General features: G+C 34.6%; 1 protein-coding gene across 1 annotated transcript in view; it reads right to left on the reverse strand.

The window, feature by feature from the left end:
* Window positions 1-4,792: 4,792 nt before the first annotated feature.
* LOC148956896 (protein phosphatase 1L) overlaps window positions 4,793-23,820 on the reverse strand; it is a 145,592-nt gene continuing 126,564 nt past the window's right edge. The window contains exons 6-7 of the mRNA XM_089096708.1: window positions 16,958-17,094; window positions 4,793-5,271 (exon numbers count right to left, since the gene is read on the reverse strand). Of these exons, the coding sequence (XP_088952834.1) occupies window positions 4,918-5,271; window positions 16,958-17,094 (491 nt within the window). The 3' untranslated portion in view covers window positions 4,793-4,917. The remainder of the gene's footprint in view (window positions 5,272-16,957; window positions 17,095-23,820) is intronic.

The following is a 23,820-nucleotide window of genomic DNA, read 5'->3' on the forward strand; positions in this document are numbered from 1 at the left end:
GTGTTTTTGGAAACTTATGATTTGGTATTTTTATTTATGATGGTTCAAGATTTTATTTCTGTGTAAGTCTGCTGTTTCCAGCTTCCTGTGCTATGTTTCTTCTCATTTCGTGTGTGTGTTGTTGGAAACCTATGAATATGTATTTTTTACTTATGCTGGTTCATGATTTTACTTGTTTGAATGTCTGTTGTTTCTTGCTTCCTTTTCTAGGTTTCTTCTCATGTCGTGTGTGTGTTGTTGGAAACTTATGATGTGGTGTTTTACTTATGCTAGTTAATGATTTTACTTGTGTGAAAGTCTGTTATTTCTTGCTTCCTGTGCTATATTTCTTCTCATGTCGTGTGTATGTTGTTGGAAACTTATGATTTGGTATTTTTACTTATGCTGGTTCGTGATTTTACTTGTGTGAATGTCTGTTGTTTCTTGCTTCCTTTGCTAGGTTTCTTCTCATGTCGTCTGTGTGTTGTTGGAAACTTATGATTTGATATTTTTCAATTTGCCGGTTCATGATTTTACTTGTGTGAAAGTCTGTTGTTTCTTGCTTCCTTTGGTAGGTTTCTTCTCATGTCGTATGTGTGTTTTTGGAAACTTATGATTTGGTATTTTTATCATGATGGCTCAAGATTTTATTTGTGTGAAAGTCTGCTGTTTCTTGCTTTCTGTGCTAGGTTTCTTCTCGTGTCATCTGTCTGTTGTTGGAAACTTATGTTTTAGTATTTTTAAATATGCTGGTTCATGATTTTACTTGTGTGAAAGTCATCGTTTCTTGCTTCTTGTTCTATGTTTCTTCTCATGTCGTGTGTGTGTTGTTTGAAACTTATGATTTGGTATTTTTACTGTTGCAGGTTCATGATTTTACTTTCTCTTAATCTCTCAATCTCTTTTAATCTCTCTCAATCCGTCTCAATCTGTTTCACTCCAAATAATCCTCTAAAATGTCTCAAACAGTTTCGCCCAAATCATTCTCTGAAATGTCTCAAACTGTTTCGCCCAAATAATCCCTAAAATTTCGATTAATTTGTTTCGCCCAAATAATCCCCTAAACGTAATTTCTGAATGTTCATTTGTTTTGGCATCCCTGCACTGTCATATTTAAAATTTCCATGAAACAATTCCTGCGTTAAATATATTTAATCTGTCTTAATCTCATTGTATCTCGTTTGAATTTCTGAAAATTATCTAAGTTGTCCTAGTTACACTATTAAGGCTTTGAAATAATAATTTCTGAATTTATCGCTAAGCCTAAAGAAAATGAAGCCTTATTGAAAGGGAATTTCTATCTCTTTAGAGTCCCGCATAATACCTAAAAATCAAGTGATGTCATTTCCGACTCCCTGATTGGCCTAGAAAGAGGATGTGGTCTTGTTCGTACAGGGATTGTAGGCCTCTAATTGGCTGTAATCTTGTACGTACAGTATCAATTGACCCCTCCTACTAATTGTGTCAGGAAAAGAATTTGGTTCCACCATTGCAGGTCAGGGAATAGTAAATCTTAGAATCGAACATCAAGAATTCCATGGGACTTGCAGTTAAATGGAGGCTTTTGTAATCCTGGCCCATTTTGGTCACCATATGGTTTTCGACATTTGGTGATAGTCTTTTATCAATAAGAGGCGACGTCCATCACAAGCAGTATCTAGCCCATTAGATCCAAATCATTATATATTCATGCCTGCAACTATTTTACTACAATGCAAATGCCGCCCACGATATTGCATTTGGCAATACATTGCATTTGCATGAATTTCCCACGGCATTGCATTTTGCAAATGCCACCCACGGCATTAACAAAGGCAACAGAAACAAATAAACCCAAGAGAATTATCTGTTAATCAGAATCACAGTTTAGATAATTATCCAGTAAGCTTAGCGCAGATCATTTCTGGTCTTCGTTCTCGGTGCGAACAAAAAGCTCCTCCCACTTCTTTGTGCAGTTATGGATCAGTGTGTTTGCGTCACAGTTTAGATAATTATCTAATCTGTGGTTTGCGTTAATCAATGAGAAATGGTTAGAAAGTGCATTATTCGAAATTGCAAAAGCAGAAAAAAACTTGGTGAGCCGGCCAAGTGGTTTGCAACTGTCCCATCTCACAGGTATGACTTAATTTATATAAAAATTATGAGTTAATATATTATTTACATATAGTGGACTCAAATGATTGGCCTATGTAGGATTTTGTAAAAAAGGCGGCGGGGGGTTGATGAAATTTGTGAGAATAAGGAATTTGTTTTAATTCTAATAACTGGTGGAATAGGTGTGATGGTTTCAGGGGCGGAGCCAGGATTTTTTTAGGGGAGGGGGGCGCAAAGTAGGTTGATCCGACAAACTTACGTTAGGAGCAAGTTTAATTAATGCAAACTTGCGGTTCTTAGGTAAATTACACTACTTTAGACTACTTTACGGGGGTAACCCTCGCCCCCCCCTCTGGATCCGCAACTGGATAGTTTATCATTTTTTTTTCACGTCGTGATATTTATATTCTCAGATTGTAGTTCCTGTGATATTTGAAAAGTCTAGTTACCTGTTTTGGCGGAGAGCCTAGATAAGACTAGTTTTGTTTTCAATCAATGTTTTCATATGAAATGGGCAGATCTTTCCTGAACTTTAAACAATAAACACCTCTGTTTGAAAATCTTTGCACTTTCTGAATTTAGATAGCGATAAGGGTTCCTGATTGAGACCAATTTTAGGACTTGGGTCTCTTTTTTTGAACAAAGGGGTAAATTTTTTTAAAATTTGTGTTTGATTATCTCCTTAATGAGCTCCTCAGTACTACAGACAATAAAAATCAAACCAATATCAATAAACATATGTGAAAAGTGGAAGTGACTATATTTAATTTAGCTGCAAGTCTAGATTCATGCCCATCACGTAATTTCCCTTTGAGAAAAAATTGATAAAACTTTTAAAACTGGAATATCAATGCAAAGTACCAAATTTCATAATCAAATGTCATCGCTATATGGCATTGTTCAAATAAAACTTATTTTTTACTTGATTATCGTCGTAAATTTATTCTTTGTCTTTCTTTCCATTCTTAAACCAATGTTATATTTACCTTTTGCGTTATTACAGCCCACTATATATACATTCATATAAATTTATATGCAGTGTTACCGCCATACCAATTATTCTCCTTTCCTTTTTTATTCTTTAATAATAATTTCTGGTCGTTTTGAGGTGGAGTTATTGTAGGCTTCTATTTCTACTGATCTTAAGTTTAATATGGCCTTTACTTTTCTTTAAAAAAATCTTTCTTTTTCGTAAAGTTTTCGTAGTGTATATATATATATATATATATATATATATATATATATATATATATATATATATATATATATATATATATATATATATATATATATATATATATATATATATATATATATATATTTATATCGGCGCGTACAAACAGCTCCTCTCATTTGATCTGCCTTCAGCGGTCCAATTACCCTGGAACACGTATTTTGGCAGAAACTTTCTCAAGATGCCTTTTAAACCAACTTGAGACTTCGAAACCAATTTTTAATTCCTAAAAACATCTAATAATAACATTACACTACTAACTACCGATTTTCATGTATGTATTGGAATAAATTAATTTAAAATTAGTTTCTTCAAAATTAGTGTTCCAACGTTGAAGCCAAGTTTCACGTCCAAGAGAAATCTGATTTGTCTACCCGTGAAAAGATCTGATGCCGCTTATGTTTCTACGTTCTCTGGAGCTCTCGCACCCCAGTCCGGGTTTTTATAATGGGTGAAATAGGGAATGATCATACTGGATAATTATCTAAACTGTGATCAGAATCCAGTGCAATGCTGTGTCGTTTACTAGGCAATAAGCATTTTGGGACAACTCATAAGGGTTTAATTAGTGCTTGTACTTCTTAACTCCTGTCCTCGCATTTCAAATTGCGTCTTTGGGGCAAGCATAAAAACACGTGATATTTAACGTTGTTAAAGGGGAAAAAGACTTGCCTTTATAAACCACTTTATTTTCAATTAAAATTACTGAAAAGTTACCCTGTGATCAAAACAATTTTATAGCTCCGTGATTTGAATGCTGTCTAAAATCCTTGTGGAAGCAAATAGAACAGTGTCCCCGTCATAAAAAAAAACTTTACAAATTGACAAAAGTAATAAGAATCTATTAATCAAAGGGAAACTGACATCCTCGTCAAAGTTCTTTCTTTCTTTCAGGCTTCATAAAATTTACCTTTGTGTCAAAAATTCAGGCAAAAATATTGGATCAAATTTGGTTCAAATTCTTGGTTCAAATTTCCAGTTTAATTTGTATTTAATTTTTTAATATTTGTACTTAGCCAATTATGTAATATTTATATCTTTTATGTTTGTGCAGAAGGAAAGTTGTACCTTTTTTGCGAAGCGTCTTCTGTTTTGTGCATATGCATTTGAAATTTTCTTTGTTAAAACCTGTATTTGAGGCCAAGACAGACAGTTTAGTACAAAAATTTCTTACGCTTGTCATAGAGAAAGCATCGGAACTACTAATATTTTAAATTGTAGATCAGTTAAGCAGCCCGTAATTTATTTGGACATCTTTTATAATCAGCTTACCGTTTACAATTGAAGAAAAACAAAGCTAAAAAAGAATATTTTCAGAATGGTGTCAACAGCAAGAATAATTCTTATTAGCCAAGTTCTTACTATGTTGATCGATTATTGTAATCTGAAATTATATATACTTCGCTTTGCAACAGATACAGTGAACATATTCTTGAAAATGCCATTTGGTAGGCTATCATCAATTATTAAACATAAAAACCGAGAAAATTTATTGGATCCTGCGATTGTTTTGCAAAGTAACATCTTAAAAAATGTTTTGTAACAGTATCAAGTATGTGCACTGGCTTACGCTTTCATACCGGTAATTAACTTCATCAATCTTTAATTTATTAGCGAAAATCTACTACAAGAACAGTGACATTATCAAGGGATCCACGGCTGAGACACTGATGAGCGATACTCTTTGCTCCCTTTAGTGGCTCATCAAGCCTACTATTGATATATGACGCGGCTTCCTCGTTGCTGAATGCATCCCAAAGTCCATCCGAAGCTAGCATAATAAATTTTGGCTGATGGTCTATTAAGTCGAAAGTCAGAATATCAGGATCTGCAGTGACAAGATTACGATCCTTCAGAGGATAGTCACCTAAGGCTCGAGATGTAGCTAATATGCCAGCAACTCGCCAGACACCGTTGAAAGAGATAAAACCTCCAGCTTCTTTGATTCTTTTATGTTCTTTCAACTATAATCGAAAGAAATAAATATTAAAAATAAATATTGCCAAACACCATTGAAAGAAAAAAACATAACTGTCGCAAAATGCCATTGAAAGGAAACATAACTACCGGAGAACACTTTTGAAAGAAATAAAACATAACTATCGCAAAATATCGTTGAAAGTAATAGAACGTAAATATAGCAGAATACCGTTGCAAGAAATAAAACACCTATCGTTAAACACCGTTGAAAGAAATAAAACATAACTATCGCAAAATGCCGTTGAAAGGAATAAAATATAACTATCGCCGAACACCATTGAAAAAAATAAAACATAACTATTACAAAATACCATTGAAAGAAATAAAACATAACTATCGCAAAGTACCGTTGAAAGAAATAAAATATAGTTATAAACAAACATGGAACTGAAACGCCTACAACAGCCTCGGATGCATCACCTTTCCCCCAGATAACGACCCCCGCATGCCCCCGGAACCGATTTTTGACTGCGAATCAACACCTAAAGATGGGTTTTTGGAATGTGAGAACGATGAACCAGATATCCAAGACAGAACACGTTTTTAAACAGAGGAAACAATACCTCATCGATATACTCGTTCTCACTGACATAAGGTGAACTGGAAGTGGATAAGAGAAGTTCGATGATGAGTATGCTATGGCATTTAGCGGTCACCCTTCCGTCCACCGCGCTGGTGTAGGAATTATGATGTTGCCACTTGCACTCAAAGCAATGGTGAACTGGCCACCAGTTAGTGAACGTATATTGACAGCTCGTTTTGTATCTAATCATACAAAAATGACCATCATCGTCTGCTATGCTCCGACCAACTATGCTGATGATGAGGAAAAAGATGCTTTCTACAACATGCTGCAATTGGTCATCAAAGATGTTCCCAGGCACGAGATAATCTGTGTTGTTGGCGATCTAAATGCTAAAGTCGGTGCAGATCGTCAGTACTGCCCTGAAGTTCTGGGCCCACATGGCATCGGAGACATGAATGAAAACGGTGCACTCCTAATTGACTATGCCCTAAGCAACGACTTGGTGATAGGTGGCAGTATGTTCGAACATAAAACGATTCACAAGTACTCGTGGGTGTCCCTCGACGGCCAGACAAAAAACCAAATCGATCATTTCCTTAAATCAAGACGCAGGAGAAGTAGCCTGCTCGACGGGAGGGGATTTGAAGGAGCGGCCGTGAATTCAGATCACATTTTGCAGATAGCCAGAGTAAGAATTAAACTGAAAGATCTAAAGCCAAGACCAACGCCACAACACACAAACAGCTCGACACTGATTTGATGAAAGATCGTGATATCTACTAAAGCTTCTGCATATCACTACAAACAAATTTGGAGCGCTAAACCTGCTCGATGAAGCTGAAGACTCTAGTGTTGAGAAAATATGAACCTCAGTGAAAAGTGCATACCATGACGTCGCGAAGGCCATCCTAGACTTCAAGAAAAGAAAGAAAGAAAAATGGATATCGGACGACACCTGGAAATGTATCAGTAAACGCAAGGAGACCCGGACGCTTCTCCTAAACACATTGAGCCCTGAACAAAAAGCCCAGTTACAGCTCCGTTACAAAGGCGGAAGATAAGGCGGTTAAAAGAAGTGCAAGGAAAGACAAAAGAAACGTTATTGAGGAAAAAGCAGCACTTGCAGAAAAAGCTGCTAAGAAATGAGACTCGAAAATGGTGTATCGACTAACGAATGAGATAGTCGGAAAGAAAAGAATCCTAACATCCCTTGTGGAAGATGAAAATGAGGACTTAATCTCGGATCCACAGAAAGCTGACGAGAAACGGGCCTCGTATGTCGAGAAAGTCTTAAATAGACCCAGACCTGACGATCCATAAGTAGTACCTGACAAACCGTTTTTACAAATTGACGTAAGTGCTGATCCCCCAAGCACCGAAGAAGTGACGACAGCTGTGAAAAAGCTGAAAAATGGACAGGCACCTGGAGTAGATGGGATCATGGCAGAGATGCTGAAGGCATCCCTTCGTGCCTGCATAACCGTTTGGACTGGTCTCCTTGTGGCCATCTGGAATAGCGAAAAAGTTCAAAAAGACTGGACCAAAGGTATACTAGTAAAACTCTTCAGGAAAGGCGATGCGCTAGTCTGTGACAACTGGAGGGGCATCAACCTAACGTCTGTGCCTAGCAAAATACTAGCCACAGTCATACTAGTATGCCTAAGAGCAGCCCTAGATTCACACCCCAGAGAAAAGCAACACGGGTTCCGACCTGGTAGGTCTTGCTCTGACCTTATTTTCATTCTAAGGCTGATGATGGAAGAGTCAAGAGAATGAAACAAAATATGTACCTGTTCTTCATTGATTTTGAAAAGGCGTTCGATTCTATCGACCGAGATACTTTATGGGAGATTCTAAATTATTACGGAGTGCCTGATAAACTAGTCAAAATGATAATGGTATTTTATGAAGATGGTGAATGCTGCGTTCGCACAGAAAATTGGGACACGCGTTTTGTCCAGATAATGTCTTATACAAGGTAATGTCTCAAACAAGGTTGTGTACTATCCCTGTTCCTGTTTGTCATTGTAATAGACTATATTCTACGGCAGTATTCAGGCTGTGGAATGAAGATTAGCAGCCGGCAGGTCTCGGATCTGGATTTCGCAGATGACGTTGTTCTTCGCAAAGAAGCGAAACAGCGACTGCGGCTGCTACTCGACGCCATAGATGGAAAGGCCGAGGAAGTGGGACTTGCGGTGAATGTCAGCAAGACAAAGAGCATGGCCACATATGACTCCCCGCTGATACTAAAATGCAAAGGTAAAGCAATTGACAAGGTCAAAGAACTTAAGTATCTTGGGAGCTGGATTGAATATGATGGTGAAATATTTAATCAAATTAAGAGGAGAATTGGACAGGCGACATTGGCTTTTAATAAACTGAAACCAGTTTGGCGCAGTAGTAAATACTCTCTGCGCTTAAAGCCAAGACTCCTAAATAGCAATGTGATATCCATCCTCCTCTATGCTAGCGAATGCTGGAAACTAAACGTCAAACTGGAGAAACGTGTCCTAGCTTTTGAGAACATGTGCCCTAGAAGGATCCTGAACGTATCGTGGCAGGAAAAGGTCACCAACATAGAAGTCCGTCGGCGAACCGGTGAGCCATTAGTTACTGACCCCTTGATGCGTAGGAGATGGACGTATCTTGGTCACGTCCTTTGTATGCCAGAGGATCGACCCCCAAAAACAATATATGAGTGGCGCCCCGAGGGGAGGGGGAAAAGAGGTCGACAAAGATACACCCTACGACGGCAGTACGACCGGGACCTAAGAAGTGCGGAGCTGTCTCTTCAACCACAGTGGGAGGATGTCACGGCTGCACTCAGTTCCGAGATGTCTGGCGAGGCTTCGTAGACGCCCTAAGAGCCATTCCTGGCTATGGAGGATCTATGGTCTAAGGTAATCCCCAAACCCCATTGAAAGAAATAAAACATTACTATCACAAAACACAATTGAAAGAAATAAGACATAAATATCGCAAAATACCGTTGAAACAAAGAAAAACATAACAATCGCAAATTACCGTTGAAAGAAATAAAACATAACTATCGCCAAACAATGTTGAAAGAAATAAAACATAACTATCGCAAAACACCGTTGAAAGAAATAAAACATATTGTCACTAAACACCATTGAAAAAAAAAAAAGTAACTATCGCAAAATACCGTTGAAAGGAATAAAACATAACAATCGGCAAGCACCGTTAAAAGAAATAAAACATAACTATCGCAAAATATCATTGAAAGAAATAAAAAATATATATCGCAGAATACCATTGAAAGGAATTAAACATAACCATCTCCAAACACCGTTCAAAGAAAGAAAACATAGGAATCGCAAACTGCCGTTGAAAGGAATAGAACATAACTATTGACAAACACCGATGAAAGAAATAAAACATAACTATCGCCAAACACCGTTGAAAAAAATGAAACATATTATCGCCAAACACCATTGAAAGAAATAAAAAATATGTATCGCAGAATACCGTTGAAGGGGAATAAATAATAACGATCGGCAAGCACCGTTGAAAGAAATAAAACATAACTATCGTAAAATATCGCTGAAAGAAATAAAAACAGCTATCGCAGGAAATAAAACGTAACTATCGCCATTCACCATTGAAAGAAATGACAACTATCGCAAAATGCCGTCGAAAGGAATTAAACAAAACTACTGCAAAATACCGGTGAAAGAAATAAAACGGAACTACGCCCAAGCACCGTTGAAAGAAATAAAACATAACTATCGCCAAATACCGTTGAAAGAAATAAAACATATTATCGCAAAACACCGTTGAAAGAAATAAAACATAACTATCGCCAAACACCGTTGAAAGAAAAAATACCTCCAACTTCTTTAATTCTTTTATGTTCTTTCAGCTATAATGGGGAGAAATAGATAGTGACATAACTTCTATCACAGTCTCTTATGACAAGATTGTGTTTATAAAAAAGGGAAAAACAATTAAAATTGGCAAGGATTTAGATTAAAAAAGACTTGGCCTGTTAACCGTCCATGGACGAAGAAACCGTGAAGGGTGATGCAGTGACTACTGTTTTCTTTAATTTATTTAAATTATGCTTACAATAGAAAAATGATACTTGTTAGATAACACACTATTAAGTTTATTTTATTAGCTTTATTTTATCTAATTTCATGCTTACTACACATGTGAGAGGTGTTTCTGAAACGCCTACCAGGAACAAATTTAAACGTCTCAATTCGTCAGTAAAAACGTCTGCATTATAACTGCCTTTCAACCGCGTAACATTTCATGTCCCAACTTTCCCATTATTTCAATGATTGAAATTGTTATGGCCTCAACAAATGCAAAAGATCCTACCAGTGATAATAAACATTATTTGCTCCATCTCAAGGTGTTAAGATTTGTTTAAGCCTGCAAAGGACAGCAAAAGTCTTTGAGATTTCTCCATAAAAGTGGGCGTAGTGGCTTAAAGGGATATCAACGTCTTCACTTATAGCATCATTCCGTTGGTTTTGATTTTTTTTAGGTCAGTCTTTACTACCATTTGGGCATCTTCTTGTTTTGCTTTTTTTTTAATAAGCAAAGGCCAAATAACACCTGAAAAGCCTGAAGTTCAAAGATTTCAATAATAACACCTGAAGTTGAAGTTGACTGATATTAATCAAAAGGGAGCAATTATTACCAGGATATAACGTAGGCTTTCACACTACGCAAGTAATTCTCTATGCCAGGTAGTTAAATAACAGTGCATTAAGTATAATATTTCATACTAAAATAATCCTTTCACACTAGACTGAAATACTGAGGGCTTTCTAGCAAATTTGTTTATATTTTGATTACAAAACTTATTTACTCCTAATCGAGGAATTCCTTTTTGTTGCTGCTTTAATGAACTCTCAAAATGTAACCTAAACTTGCATAATGCAAAATTCTAAGTAGAGCTCGAGTCTACGACAAGAGAGCTATTACAAGCGGTCCTGCATTCCGAGCGGCCCCCCAAACAAGTGGCAATGCTTTCCGAGCGGTACCCTATTACAAGCGGACCCATAGAGCTTACTATTTTCTTCCTAAGTGACTTAAGGTCATTAAGAAGGTTTAACGGCAATTCCCCCAATGCTGCCATCTACATAGTCAAATTTTGTAGACGGTGTTATTGTTAACTACAATAATAGATGGTGACAAGTTTTCTTTTCCAACGATACATTTTTTAGCTGCTAAGAAACATCTCATTGATTTTATGAAATTTGTGTTTGATGTAGGAATCGAACGTGAAACTCATGATTTCCTATGGTAAAAGAACGAAACGTTACTCGACTGAGCCAACAAGTCATTGAAAATATTATGCCCTTAGATGGCCAACTAATGTTAAGCGTCACTACATCGTAACAAGTTATTTGCGAAATCGATTTCTCAATTGGATCAGTGATATGTTTCTGGGTACCATTTTTGCCATCACTCCAAGAATGTGCATACCACGGTGATTTGAGATGCATGCTGGACAAGCATATTCTTTTGATGGTTAATGAAAGAAGTTTCGATCTCCAAAATTTTGATATGTCCGATCACACCCATTGAATTTATATTGAAACTATGTTAGATGTGTTTCTATATCATATATAATCTTTAGTTTTAAAAAGACCCATCCGCACTACCCATTCTTGAACTATTGAATGCAATCCGTGAGATATTTTTAAAATTGGACCTATAGGGGACGGTAAAGAGCAATACAAAAATAAAAAAGCCCATAAAACTGACTTCGGGTACTCTGCAAGCTTAGCCCTTGAGGTAAATCTCTATCATTTTTTATTCTGAACTTTTTTTAGAGAGAGAGACTTTTTCAAATTTTTTTCCATGTCTTAAAATCATATCGGAAATACTTCCATCAAAAACAAAAATCGGTGACATTTCAAGAGCAAAATTAGGATGATATGAATATGTCAGTCGCGATTTATTCTATTAGAAGAATAATGTTTGTAGTGACATTTTTTAAATATATTTTTTTTCAACTTTTTTCCGTGTCTTAAAATCACAAAAAATATAGTTCTAGCAAAAAAACATCTGTGCTATATTAAAAAAGATGCAAAATGAGGAGGATATAAATATGTCAGTCGTAATTTTTTCTATTAGAAAAAAACAATGTTCATAGTGAGGTTTTTTTTACTTAGTTTTTTTATTGAAGTGAAACTAAAAATTTTCAACTTTTTTTTCATGTCATTGGTAACAAAACTTCCATATATAAAGAAAAATCATAATTCGATCTTAGGTACGTGGTTTCAGGAAACGACAAAAAACATTTTAATTTCATGTTCTCGGTATCAAACCTTCGAAATATAAAGAAAAATCTTAGAAAACCTTAGTTTTCAGGTATGATCGGCAAATCTTCCAAATACAAAGAAAATTCTTAATTGAACCTAAGACACATGGATCCAAGAGACTAAAAAATTTTTAACTTCATGTTATTGGTAACAAAACTTCCAAATATAAATAAAAATCTTAATTCAACCTAAGGCACAAGGATCCCATAGATGAAAAAACATTTTAACTTCATGTCCTTGGTACCAAAACTTCTAAATTTGAAGAAAAATCTTAATTGAACCTAACGTACATAGATACAAGAGACTAAAAAAAAAAAATAATTAATTTCATGTCCTTGTTACCAAAACTTCCAAATGTAAAGAAAAATCTAAATTGGGCCTAAGACATATGGATCCAAGAAACGGAAAAATTTTAATTTCATGTCCTTGATACCAAAACTTCCAAATAAAGAGAACAATCTTAATTCGAACTAAGGCACATAGATCCAAGAGACAAAAAGCATTTTAATTTCATATCCTTGGTATAAAAACTTCCAAATACAAAGAAAAATCTTAGAAAATCATAGTTTTTAGGTGTGATTGGGCCTGAGACACATGGGATCCAAGAGATGAAAAACTTTTCATTTTGACGTCTTGTGTACCAAAACTTCCAAATATAAAGAAAAATCATAATTCAACCTAAGGTACTTGGATCCATCAGACGAAAAAACATTATAATTTCATGTCCTTGGTAGTAAAACTTACAAATATAAAGAATTATCTCAATTCAACCTAAGGCACGTGGATCCAGAGATAAAAAACAGTTTAATTTCATATCCATGGTACTAAAACTTCCAAATATAAAATAAATATTAATCCCACCTAAGAAACGTGGATCCAAGAGACGAGAAAACATTTTAATTTCATGTCCTTTGTACCAACATTTCCAAATATAGACAAAAATATTAGAAAACCGCAGTTTTTAGGTATGATTGGGCCTAAGACACATGGGATCCAAGAGATGAAGAACTTTTTAATTTCACGTTGTGTGTACCGAAACTTCCAAAATATAAAGAAAAATCTTAATTGAATCTAAGGCACATGGATCCAAGAGACGAATAAACATTTTAATTTCATTTACTTGGTAGCAAACCTTCCACATATAAAGAAGAATCTTAATTCAACCTAAAGTACCTGTCTCCAAGAGACGAAAAAAATATTTTAATTTCTAGTTCCTGGTAGCAAAACTTCCAAAATATAAAGATAAATCTTAATTGAACCTAAGAAGCATCCATCCAAGACATTGAAATCATTTTAATTTCATGTCCTTAAACCTCCGAATATAAGGAAAAATCATAATCCAAATTATACCAAAACTTCCAAATATACAAGAGGCAAAAAAGTATTTTAATTTTATGTCCCTGGTATCAAAATTTCCAAATATAATGAAAAATCTTAGAAAACTACCTTAGGTTGGATCTTAATCCAACCTAAGGTATATGGATCCAAGAGACGAAAAAACATTATAATTTTATCTTATTGGTAGCAAAACTTCTCATGAACTACCATCTTTTTTTACTAAAGTTATTGAGGACACCACAGCTGCTTTTTCACTTAGGTTACATTTTGTCAACTGATTTTGAGTTAGTGTTTGCGCACGCGTACTGACCCCAAACTATCCCAACTCAAAATCAGTTGACAAAATTTAACCTAAGGGGAAAAGCAGTTGCGGTGTCATCAATGACTTTATTGAAAAAAGATAGTAGTGCATGGGAAGTTTTGCTACCCAAAGGCAATCTTTATGCGCTTTTTAGTTTCCGTATTGCTCTTTACCGTCCCCTGAAGGGCCAATTTCAAAAACATTTAACGAATTGAACTCAATAGTTCAAGAATGGCTAGTAGGGAGGTGTTTTTTTTTAAACAAAAGATGATATATGATAAACAAACACATCTAACATAATTTCAATATAAATTCAATGGGCCGCTTGTATGGTGGGTCGCTTGGAATGTAGTGCTGCTTGTAATAGGGCTCTTGCTGTATAGTGGGAAAGGGCACCACTTGTAATAGAGTTTTTAAGTAATTTCTGAGACCACACTGGCTATTCATGATAAAACGAAAAAATAGTAAAAAAGGAGAAAAACGAGGATTATACAAGCCACTGAAAAATATGGACTAAAATGCAAATATTTCGGTCAAGACCTCCGCTTGACCGTCCTCAGTGCAAGATAATAACATTAAAATAACTAAAAAAATATCCAAGGATACTATAAAAAAATCTCAAACCTTAAAACAAAGCACAACTAAAATTTGAAGACCTTCTCCATGTAACGGTGAAAGGGTAACTGAATGAAAAAATACAGTGCTGAATGAGAATTTAATTTGTTAATTTATACAGAGCATTTTTAAAAGCTAAGTTCTTTCCTGGTAAAACATCATCACAGATTAGGTTAGATTGCAAAGTGTGATTTTTTTTATTTAAGTAAAAACAATCAGAATTAATTAGTTCACTATAACTGAGGCTTAAATAGGTTTCTCCTGTGTTTCTATTGAGAGCAACCTTTCGGTAAATGTACTTTTTATCTCAACTTTCTCCCTGAAAACTTGGATGAGACCTTTAACAGGGGCAATAATAGAGGTGTTATCGAATAAAACGAAATGGTGCGGGTTGTCATACACATGCTGATCCAAGGCGGAATCAAAAGTCTCAGGCCTTTGGCATAGCTCCATAGCTTTGTCAATTGAGGACCTAAGTTCTACCGATCTCTCCCCCAATTGCTAGTGAGTTCTTCCAACATAGCAACAGCCGCAAGAACATGGAATCCTATAAACACCACTGCCCAAAATAGGGCCCGTTTTATCTTTACCGCTGTTAAAATAGTTCTGGATTTTATTAGAATTTTTGAAGGTGACATTTAAGTTATGTTTTTTAAGAATTCTTTGCAGTTTGTCACCTAATTTGGGAAAATAGGGTAAAACAGTAAAAACTTTCTTATCACCTACTAAAGGGATTATATCCGTTGGAGGTTGTGGAGATGATGAATCCTTTTTTGCACTGAGGACGGTCAAGCGGAGGTCTTGACCGAAATATTTGCATTTTAGTCCATATTTTTCACTGGCTTGTATAATCCTCGCTTTTCTCTTTTTTTACTATTTTTTCGTTTTAATAGGGTTCTTGTTGTATGGTGGGACAGGGTACCGCTTGTAATAGGGTTCTTGTTGTATGATGGGACAGGGCACCCGCCGGAATGGTGGGGTAGGGCACCCGCAAGAATGGTGGGGTAGGGAACCCGCTGGACGTATTGATACAATACTACTGTCAATCGCGTCTGTGAAGCTATATAATATTTAATTTGTATGAAGATTAAATAAAAAAAACTTAAAGCAAACATAAATTATTCCTTTTATGAGGGGGTTACTTGCTCCTCAATCCACCGCTTTTTACACTGAAGTCTTAGATGTGTTTAAAATGGCTTTTCATTCACAATCGATGACTTTATTCTTGAGGAGTTGTTCTGAAAGAATTGTGACAAGAAGTCAAGCTTTTGTGTAAATAGTGAGGAATTGAGGAGGGGATAGCCTCCGTCGTATATGGAATTTCCACCGTTTCCCCACAGCCAGTTCTCCCCGTGGAAATCCTTCCCCCCCCCCCGCAGAAAATTACCCCGAAGAATTCCCATGTATTTCTCAATAACATTACTACATGTAAACAATGGGCAAATTGCATAACTTACAGACCTTTCCCCAGGGGCTGCAGAGGGTCATGTCATCCCCAGGGGCATAGCCATTTGATCTTTTACTGTCCTAAACCAGTTGGCTATCCCATTATTTGTATCGGATGTCCTAACTTATTTTAGAATAAGCCCGCTCATGACCTTTTAGAATTATTGGTTCGATACAATCATCCCTAGGCAAATACTAGAAAATAATATAATAATAAACACGCATCCGCGACCTTTCTTGTTGCAAGAAAAAACAACAAATTCCCTATTTTTTGGGATAAAAGATTGAAATTTGTGCTGTAGGGTTCTGTGATATTCTGAGTCTCATTGTTTGATTTTAATTCGCTTCATTTGCAAAGGGGGGGGGGGCGTTTACCCTCCTTTACAAAAATCAGGCAAATGTCCTAAGAATCGTAGCTTTTGAAGAGTAACAAAAACGTTAGTGATTGCCATATATTTAGAATCAGCACGAAATTATAATTATTTGATGTATTAATTGTTATCAAATCCCTAATTTTGGGGGTATCGGTTACTATTGAGCTGAGTCACTCCTTACTTATAGTTCGGTACCACGAACTGTTTGATCTGGCTACAAGGATTAAAATTTTCCACGAAAAAATGTTTCAGCTACTAGTCCTTAACCAAATTGTGCAAATTTTATACGGGTTGAAGTACAAATATAAAAGGTAGGCCTACTTGTCCAATTTTATAAGGTCTGATCAAGATTTCTTGCATACATTGTCGATGGACATGACAAATATCGAAAAGTAGTGCACATTAACTAGCCTAATTAAAATTAAATGGTAAAAATTCTGTTTTACATTATAAATATTACCATATTTTCAGAGTGTCCCATACAAGCTAAAGTTTTGGTCTTCTTGGTATTTTCTTTTTTATCAAATGCCTTTTTTACTTTTATAAGTAAAGCTTCTTAACTCTAAATACTTCTTTTAGTTTATTTAAACTGACTTGGTTAGAACAGTTTAAACTATTATCTTATTTAAACCCGAAATAACTCAAATAATGATCTCTTTGAACCGAACTCGGAGATGCAATGGATACTGAGGGAGAAAAAGTAAAAAATGGACTAAAAAAAGAAATAGTGCGATTCAAAAGGTTAGATATATTAACACTTACTTGTTGTGGTTTGTGATCAAAGGACAAAGGAATGACTTTGCCCTTTAAATCACACATAATGCCTCTGGAGTCTCCCACATTCGCCACCACTAGCTTTCTATGTCGGCGGTCAAGAAGTGCGAAAAGAAGTGTTGTTCCTGTAATAGATTACCTTGCAAGTCGATTAGAAAGCATGTTTCAATCTTTGGGGTCTTTTAACAGGATTGAATAATAGTACACCATTGAATAGCCTGTTAAGATAAACCAGAATGGTTGATAGGTGAGATATATTAAGAGGAATATATTCAAAAGATGTAAGATAAATATAAACTTTACATATTGGATCAAATTTTTACGCCTTTTTGAATATATGAATTTATTTTGTTTTCTCTGTGAAAAGGCCTTAAATGATATACAAAGCTTTTTGTATATTGTATATGTAAAGCATAATTATACACGAAACAAACGTCTGACTTAAAGTAAAAAAAAAAATCAGAATATATATTAAAAAAATAGTAATAAATATAAAAGAGGCCTGTTTTTTCGTAGATGTCAAAGATTTCGGAAAAGACGGATAAACTTTTTAAAATTAAAATTAAACAAATATAGTATATACATATATATAGTACCGGGAGCCCGGTGACTTCGCCCCGGCACTCAGCACGCGGCAGGCTTCTATATATGAATTCTCACTGTCGTTTGTCTTCTAAACGTAGACAATTTGAGCCTTTTCTTGATATCATGACGTCCAAATCAGCCTTAAATTAGAAGTGTAGTGCCTTTTTAAAATTATTTTTTTTCCTTGAACCTGTAACTTTTGCTTCGGCTTGTCTTCTGTCATTATGAAAGATATATCACCGAACCTTTTAGAGAAAAGAAGAAAACTTCTTTTACTTCCAACGATTTACCCAGTCCATATTTTGATGACCTTCATAAGTACGGTAGGTATTGATGACCTTATACATTGTCAAAGTCGAAAACCCAATCATCATCGCTATCATTTTCAATTTACTTGGCTCGTTACGGTTCGGCTTATCTTTCGTCATTGTGGAATACTTATCGCCGAACCTTTGTTTTTTTAACAAAGTATGGGACACGCGGCAGGCTTCCATATGTAGATTCTCACTGTCGCTTGTCTTCTAAGCGTAGACAATTTGGGCATTTTCTTGACGTCATGACGTCCAAATGGACCTTAAATAAGAAGTGGTGCCTTTGTAAAATACATTTTTGTTGTTGTAAGCTTAACTTTTGCCGCGGCTAGTCTTTTATCATTATGAAAGACACATCGCCGAACCTTTTTTCTTTTAATTGTTCGGATGGTGGGACAAAAACTTCTTTTTCTTCTAACGATTCTCTAGTCCAGGTTTTTGATTTTACAAGGTAGGGAAAGCATTGACGACCACCTTTGTTTCCTTTAATGGTTCAGGTGGTGGGACAAAACTTCTTCTTTTTCTTAGCTTGCCTTTTGTTATAATGAAAGACATATCGCCAGAACTTTGTTTTTTTTAATTGTTGAGGTTGTGGGATAAAAACCTATTTTTCTTCCAACGATTTATCCAGTTCATATTTTTGATCTTCAAAGGTATGGTAGGTATTGATGACCCAATCCATGTCAAAGTCCAAAGCCCAATCATCATCGTTATCCTTTTCAATCTGTTTGCTTCGTTATACCTCGGCTTATCTTTCGTCATTATGAAATACATACCGCCGAACCTTTGTCAATTTCACAAAGGTATGGTAGGCACTGGTGACCTTATCCATGTCAAAATCCCAAACCCAATCATCATCGCTATCATTTTCAATTTTGACACTTTTTGATTCTCTCTGTCCAGGTTCATTTTCATTGACTAAGATAACTTTAGACAATTTAGCAATGGCCTTTGCGGTCCGTTTTGGTGTTGTCGTAACTCATGGTCTAGGTTGTCGAATTTCAAATCTTATCACGTTTGATAGTTCAGTTGTTGGTTCCAAAGAATCATCATTTATAGCAACTGCAAATTTTCGTTTTTTAGGCCTTCCAACAGACATTATATTATATAAATAACTGTTGCGTTGGAAACTCAAAAATATTATTTATGCTATGCTTGACATCATGTAAGAAAATGCTTATATGATGCCTACATGATGTACATTTTCAAAAACCAAAATTAAGGCTCTTAACGATAGTGCCTTTAGGGTCTAGCCTTTATTTAATTTTACTGACCCTAACTTTCCGTGAGCCTTCAGATGATACAAAAGAGGGAAGGGGAGAATGTATAAATCTTCCTTCAAGCCTGAATATATCGCATCATATCATATCATATAAGACTAGTGCAAATAAATCCAGCGAAGCCGATTATATCTTTCCAGCATAGGGAAGATTCCCAGTTCATGGTAACCAACGGTAAGTACACCCACACAATGAGCCTAAAACTCTCCTCCATAATAGCATATTATTATGCAATACCGATATATGATTGTACATGTTTTTATCATACATCAAGGGAATTGAGTTTTTTATATCAAACTTTAAAGTAAATATTCATATCAACCGTTCGCATGAACTACTTGACTCTTTAGAAACAAATATTTTACCACGCAGTAAGGCTGCCTCTAAAACGAGAAAGTTAAACATAAAATTTTTCAATAAAAACGACTGGCCGTATTAGAATTTTTAACTGATAGAAACTCAGCCCTCTTTGGGTAAAACTGTAGTTCTGTGCAACAAAATAGAAGTAAACACCATTTCGCTGCGGCACAATCTTTTTGGCTACTTTGCGCAAAAACATTTAGTTCCCGTTAAAATGATCCGTTTTTCTAGGACTAGTAGTTCGTCACGATCACCTCTCGAAAAAATAATAGCAACAATAATAATAATAATAGCAGTAATAATAAAAACAATTAAAAACACAAACACAAAAGTAAAAACACAAAAGTCAAGTATAAAAAACGGAAATATTGATTTGAGAGTCAAAAGTGAGTGTGTAGCCTGACAGCAGTAGACTAATCTAAAAAGCTTTTCATAGTCTTACACCAGTTGAGACATCAGGAGCTTTCAGTACACAATTAAAATTATCTTAAAAACATAAGCGTAAAATTAATTATTTTTTAATAGCCGCAAAGTAATTGAACAGCATACAGAAACATTGGATTAATTTATCAGGTAGAATCTTGGTATCACCAGCTATAATACCAATATTGAGTAATATACAATCTTAAATTGCAAGAAATATGCTTTAGTATTAGTTGAAATGAAGATCAAATAAGACATAATATGTCCTCTTGAAATCCGGTTATTTCTCTCTATACAACGGTGAATTTCAAGCTATGATACAAAGTCTAAATGTAGTCTATAATCCTAATACTACTTCGAACTTGTCTACAAACTAATCATGATATGTCCTTTTCAGAACCAAAACCAGAACCAGTCATTGAACTAAGCCATTGTACAGAAGTGATACCAAATTAAAAAAAAAATAAAAAAAAATAAAGCAACAATCCTAAAATAAATTGTTGCTTTAGCTTAAAAAGGATTGATCCTAAAAGGTATCGATTATATTTTAATCTGTAAAAAGTGTCCTTACTTAGTTTGCTCTTAGTGTAACAAAACTCCTATATTATTTTGCGCTTTTAGAAAAGCCCTAGTTTTCTATAATCCTAGAAACGAAGGGAAACATAATTAGTTAGTTTATTTGTACTAGTTTTATTGATATATTAAATTAAAAAAAAGTTTTGTTAACTGAAAGTAAGGAGCAGTAGAGGTCGACATTGAAATACTACGAATAAAAGACCACATGCCCTTTTCTAGACATATCAGAGATGTTTTTTAGCCTAATGAATACTAACGGGAGTGACGTCAGACCTGTACTTCCAGGAGGTTTTAGCATTAGATTTGTGTAATAGGCCCAAGAGGTCCTAGCAAACACTCATAGCAACCACAACTAATATAAGGATTTAAAGCTATTGAGCAATAAGCAAGGGGTCTCCGAGCTAAAATCTTAGGTGTAATAAAGGTCTAGAATTACTTACCAACTAAAGGTATATCTGGACAACACTTTGATTTTTGCCAGTTCACAAAGGATCTTGTAGAAATTACTTGACATTTCAGAGGATTATTTGGATAGAAAAAAGTGAAAACTTCTAGGTTGTGGTCGTTATAATGCACAGTAATAAAGGTTTAGAATTGCTTACTAACTAAAGGTATATCTAGACTACACTTTGACTTTTGCCAGGACACAAAGTATCCTGTAGAAATTACTTGACATTTTAGGGGATTGTTTGGTCAGAAAAAAGTGAAAACTTCTAGGTTGTGTTAGTTATAATACACAAGTTCCAATTTTCAATATAGAGCCTTCATTAAGAGCTATAATTGTGTAACAAAAAAGTTATCAGATCGTCTTTCAGACCTCATCTTTTGAGAGTTGGACGAGTGAACGAATTAAACATTCAATTCTGACACTTCTTTTGGTTAACATTACCAAATATGTCAATTTAGAATGTTATCATTGTAAAAGTTTCCCATGACCTAAATGATTCCTGAGTATGATTTCTTTATTTACTAACCTTAGACACTTCCACTTCAGCTGTTTTTGCAAACATCTAGGAATAAAATCAAAATTAAAAAAAAAATTATCACCATTTTAAAAATTATGCTCATCCAGACATCTATTTCCAAACACTTTTATTGACCCACTAATTTAAACGAGTAAAAATGCAATACAGGCTGAAGAAGTTCGTAAAACATTGAATAGTTCTTAAATAATGGACGAACTTTGGTTCAGGAAAGATCAAAGTAGTTAAAGAAGTTTTCAGGGCTAAAATATTTGTTTATTTTTGTTACAAGTAGAGCCGTTTTAAATTTATTTTTTATGGTATCTGACGTATTTTTTTCAACTAGGTATAGTTTCGGAGAGTTGTTAACCCTACTTCTTTTTTGAAAATTCCTATTTATTTGATTGAAATTATTTAATAATAATAAAAATAAGGGTACTATTTTCCTCCCCTAGGTATACTTTCAGAGAGTTGTTAAGGAAGTTTGGCATAGGTGAATTCTATAATTAATTACGGTAATTACTCGGCTAAAAAAAAAAAAAAAAAAAAAAAAAAAAAAAAAAAAAACTGTCTTCCTACTTTAGTAACTGAAATAAATGAGCACTTGAACAAGGTCTAGACCCTACTCATCCATCCAGTTCCCCAGGACAAAATAGTATATCCAATTCAACAATCCGAAAATCAAGTCCAAAATAGAGCAAAAATCAACATCAATAAGTATACGTCAATGTTCCGAAACCAAGCTATAGCACCTTAAATCTAAAAAACATTATATTCCTAAGGTGATCACCACATATAGGGGCTCATCAGATGAAAACTCATTGCCTAAATGGGTTTCGGTACTTAAATTTCATTACCCAGGCAATATGAGCACGCAATGCCATAATCTGGCATCTCCTAATGTAGTGACACCTATGGAATAAACAAAAACAAAATTCAAAAATTCAAAAAATAAAAATAAATACCCCATAAAAATTATTTCAAGCATCCTGAATCAACATTCAAATAACACTGAGAGCAAAGCCTTCATCCAATTTAAATACAAATAAAAAAATAGCACTAGCCCTCCCCCGGAACAATTTTACTCTCATTCAATTTATAAGAATTAAATTGCAAATAGCACACCTCAATCTGTACCACTTGTGTTACAACATACTTTAGACAACCGGAACGGTAAACCAGATTCATTCAGCAAATTACCGTACAATATCATTCAAGATATCTTGAAAACTTTTATTATGCTTTTGTAAAAGCTCTTTATACTTAAAACAAAGCTTTTTAAATTGCCAAGCAAGTTTATTGGTGGAAAAACCTGTTACGATTAGCTTCTTTCTAAGCAACATACATCTATTTCTAAAATCGATGTAATTAGTACAAATTCTTGCATATCTAAAAAGTTGGGAAAAATAAGATGAATATGTTATATTCGAATGAATATTACTTTTTGGAAATGGAAAATTAACTATTTCAAAATTAAAATCGTCTGTTTTATTACATATTTTAAAAATTACTGTATTATTAGGTGCCACATTAATTTCTAAATCTAGAAAATTGTCATACATGCCATTTCCAATACTAGATTCCAGCTTTAACTCGGGTGGAAATATTTTAATTGAAATTTCTAAAAAAATTGAACAATTTATCACCACAAGGTCATCTAAATATCTTTTATTATTTGAGAGCAGATACTTTATGTTACTTGAATTCTTTTTATCCATCATATAATCATATTCTAAATAATTTAAAAATAGGTCCGCTATAACTGGACTGGCATTACCCCCCATAGGAATTCCATTACTTTGATTATATAGATTACCATTAAATTTTATATAAGTATTAAATAGAACAAATTCTAGTAGATCAAAAATCATATCTAGGCTATAACATCTTGAGCTAGTGGTAGGCCTACTATTAAAATAATTAGTCCATCTTGCCTTCTTATTATACGTATCAATTTTTAAAAACGGCAAATTAGACAAAAGAAAAGCTTTCTTAATAATCTTTTCTAAGTTTATAAATACTAAATTAAAGGGTAAATTTGTATAAAGTGTCGTGAAATCAAACGAGTCCACTCTTTTGGCTGAAACTAAAGCAAGAGAGTCTATTACTTGCAGCGAATTATTAACACTCCAGTATGGATTAAACTTAAAAAATTTTTTAATTCCCGAGCAATATGGCTCAAATTTATTTTTGATTTCTCCTAAAATACACGAAAGGTCAGTAGCCGCAACTCTGGTCGGGCACCTTGCTGCACCCGCAATAAAGCGTGGTTTCGGGGGATTTTTAGGAAATTTTGCCTTCCAATATAAAAACGGAAAATTTTTATCATTATCATTAACCTTAATATTAAATTT

Source organism: Artemia sp. Qi Xiang Cuo, chromosome 1, assembly GCF_049724085.1.
Source record: "Artemia sp. Qi Xiang Cuo chromosome 1, ASM4972408v1, whole genome shotgun sequence".
In the NCBI taxonomy this organism is placed as follows: Eukaryota; Metazoa; Arthropoda; class Branchiopoda; order Anostraca; family Artemiidae; genus Artemia; species Artemia sp. Qi Xiang Cuo.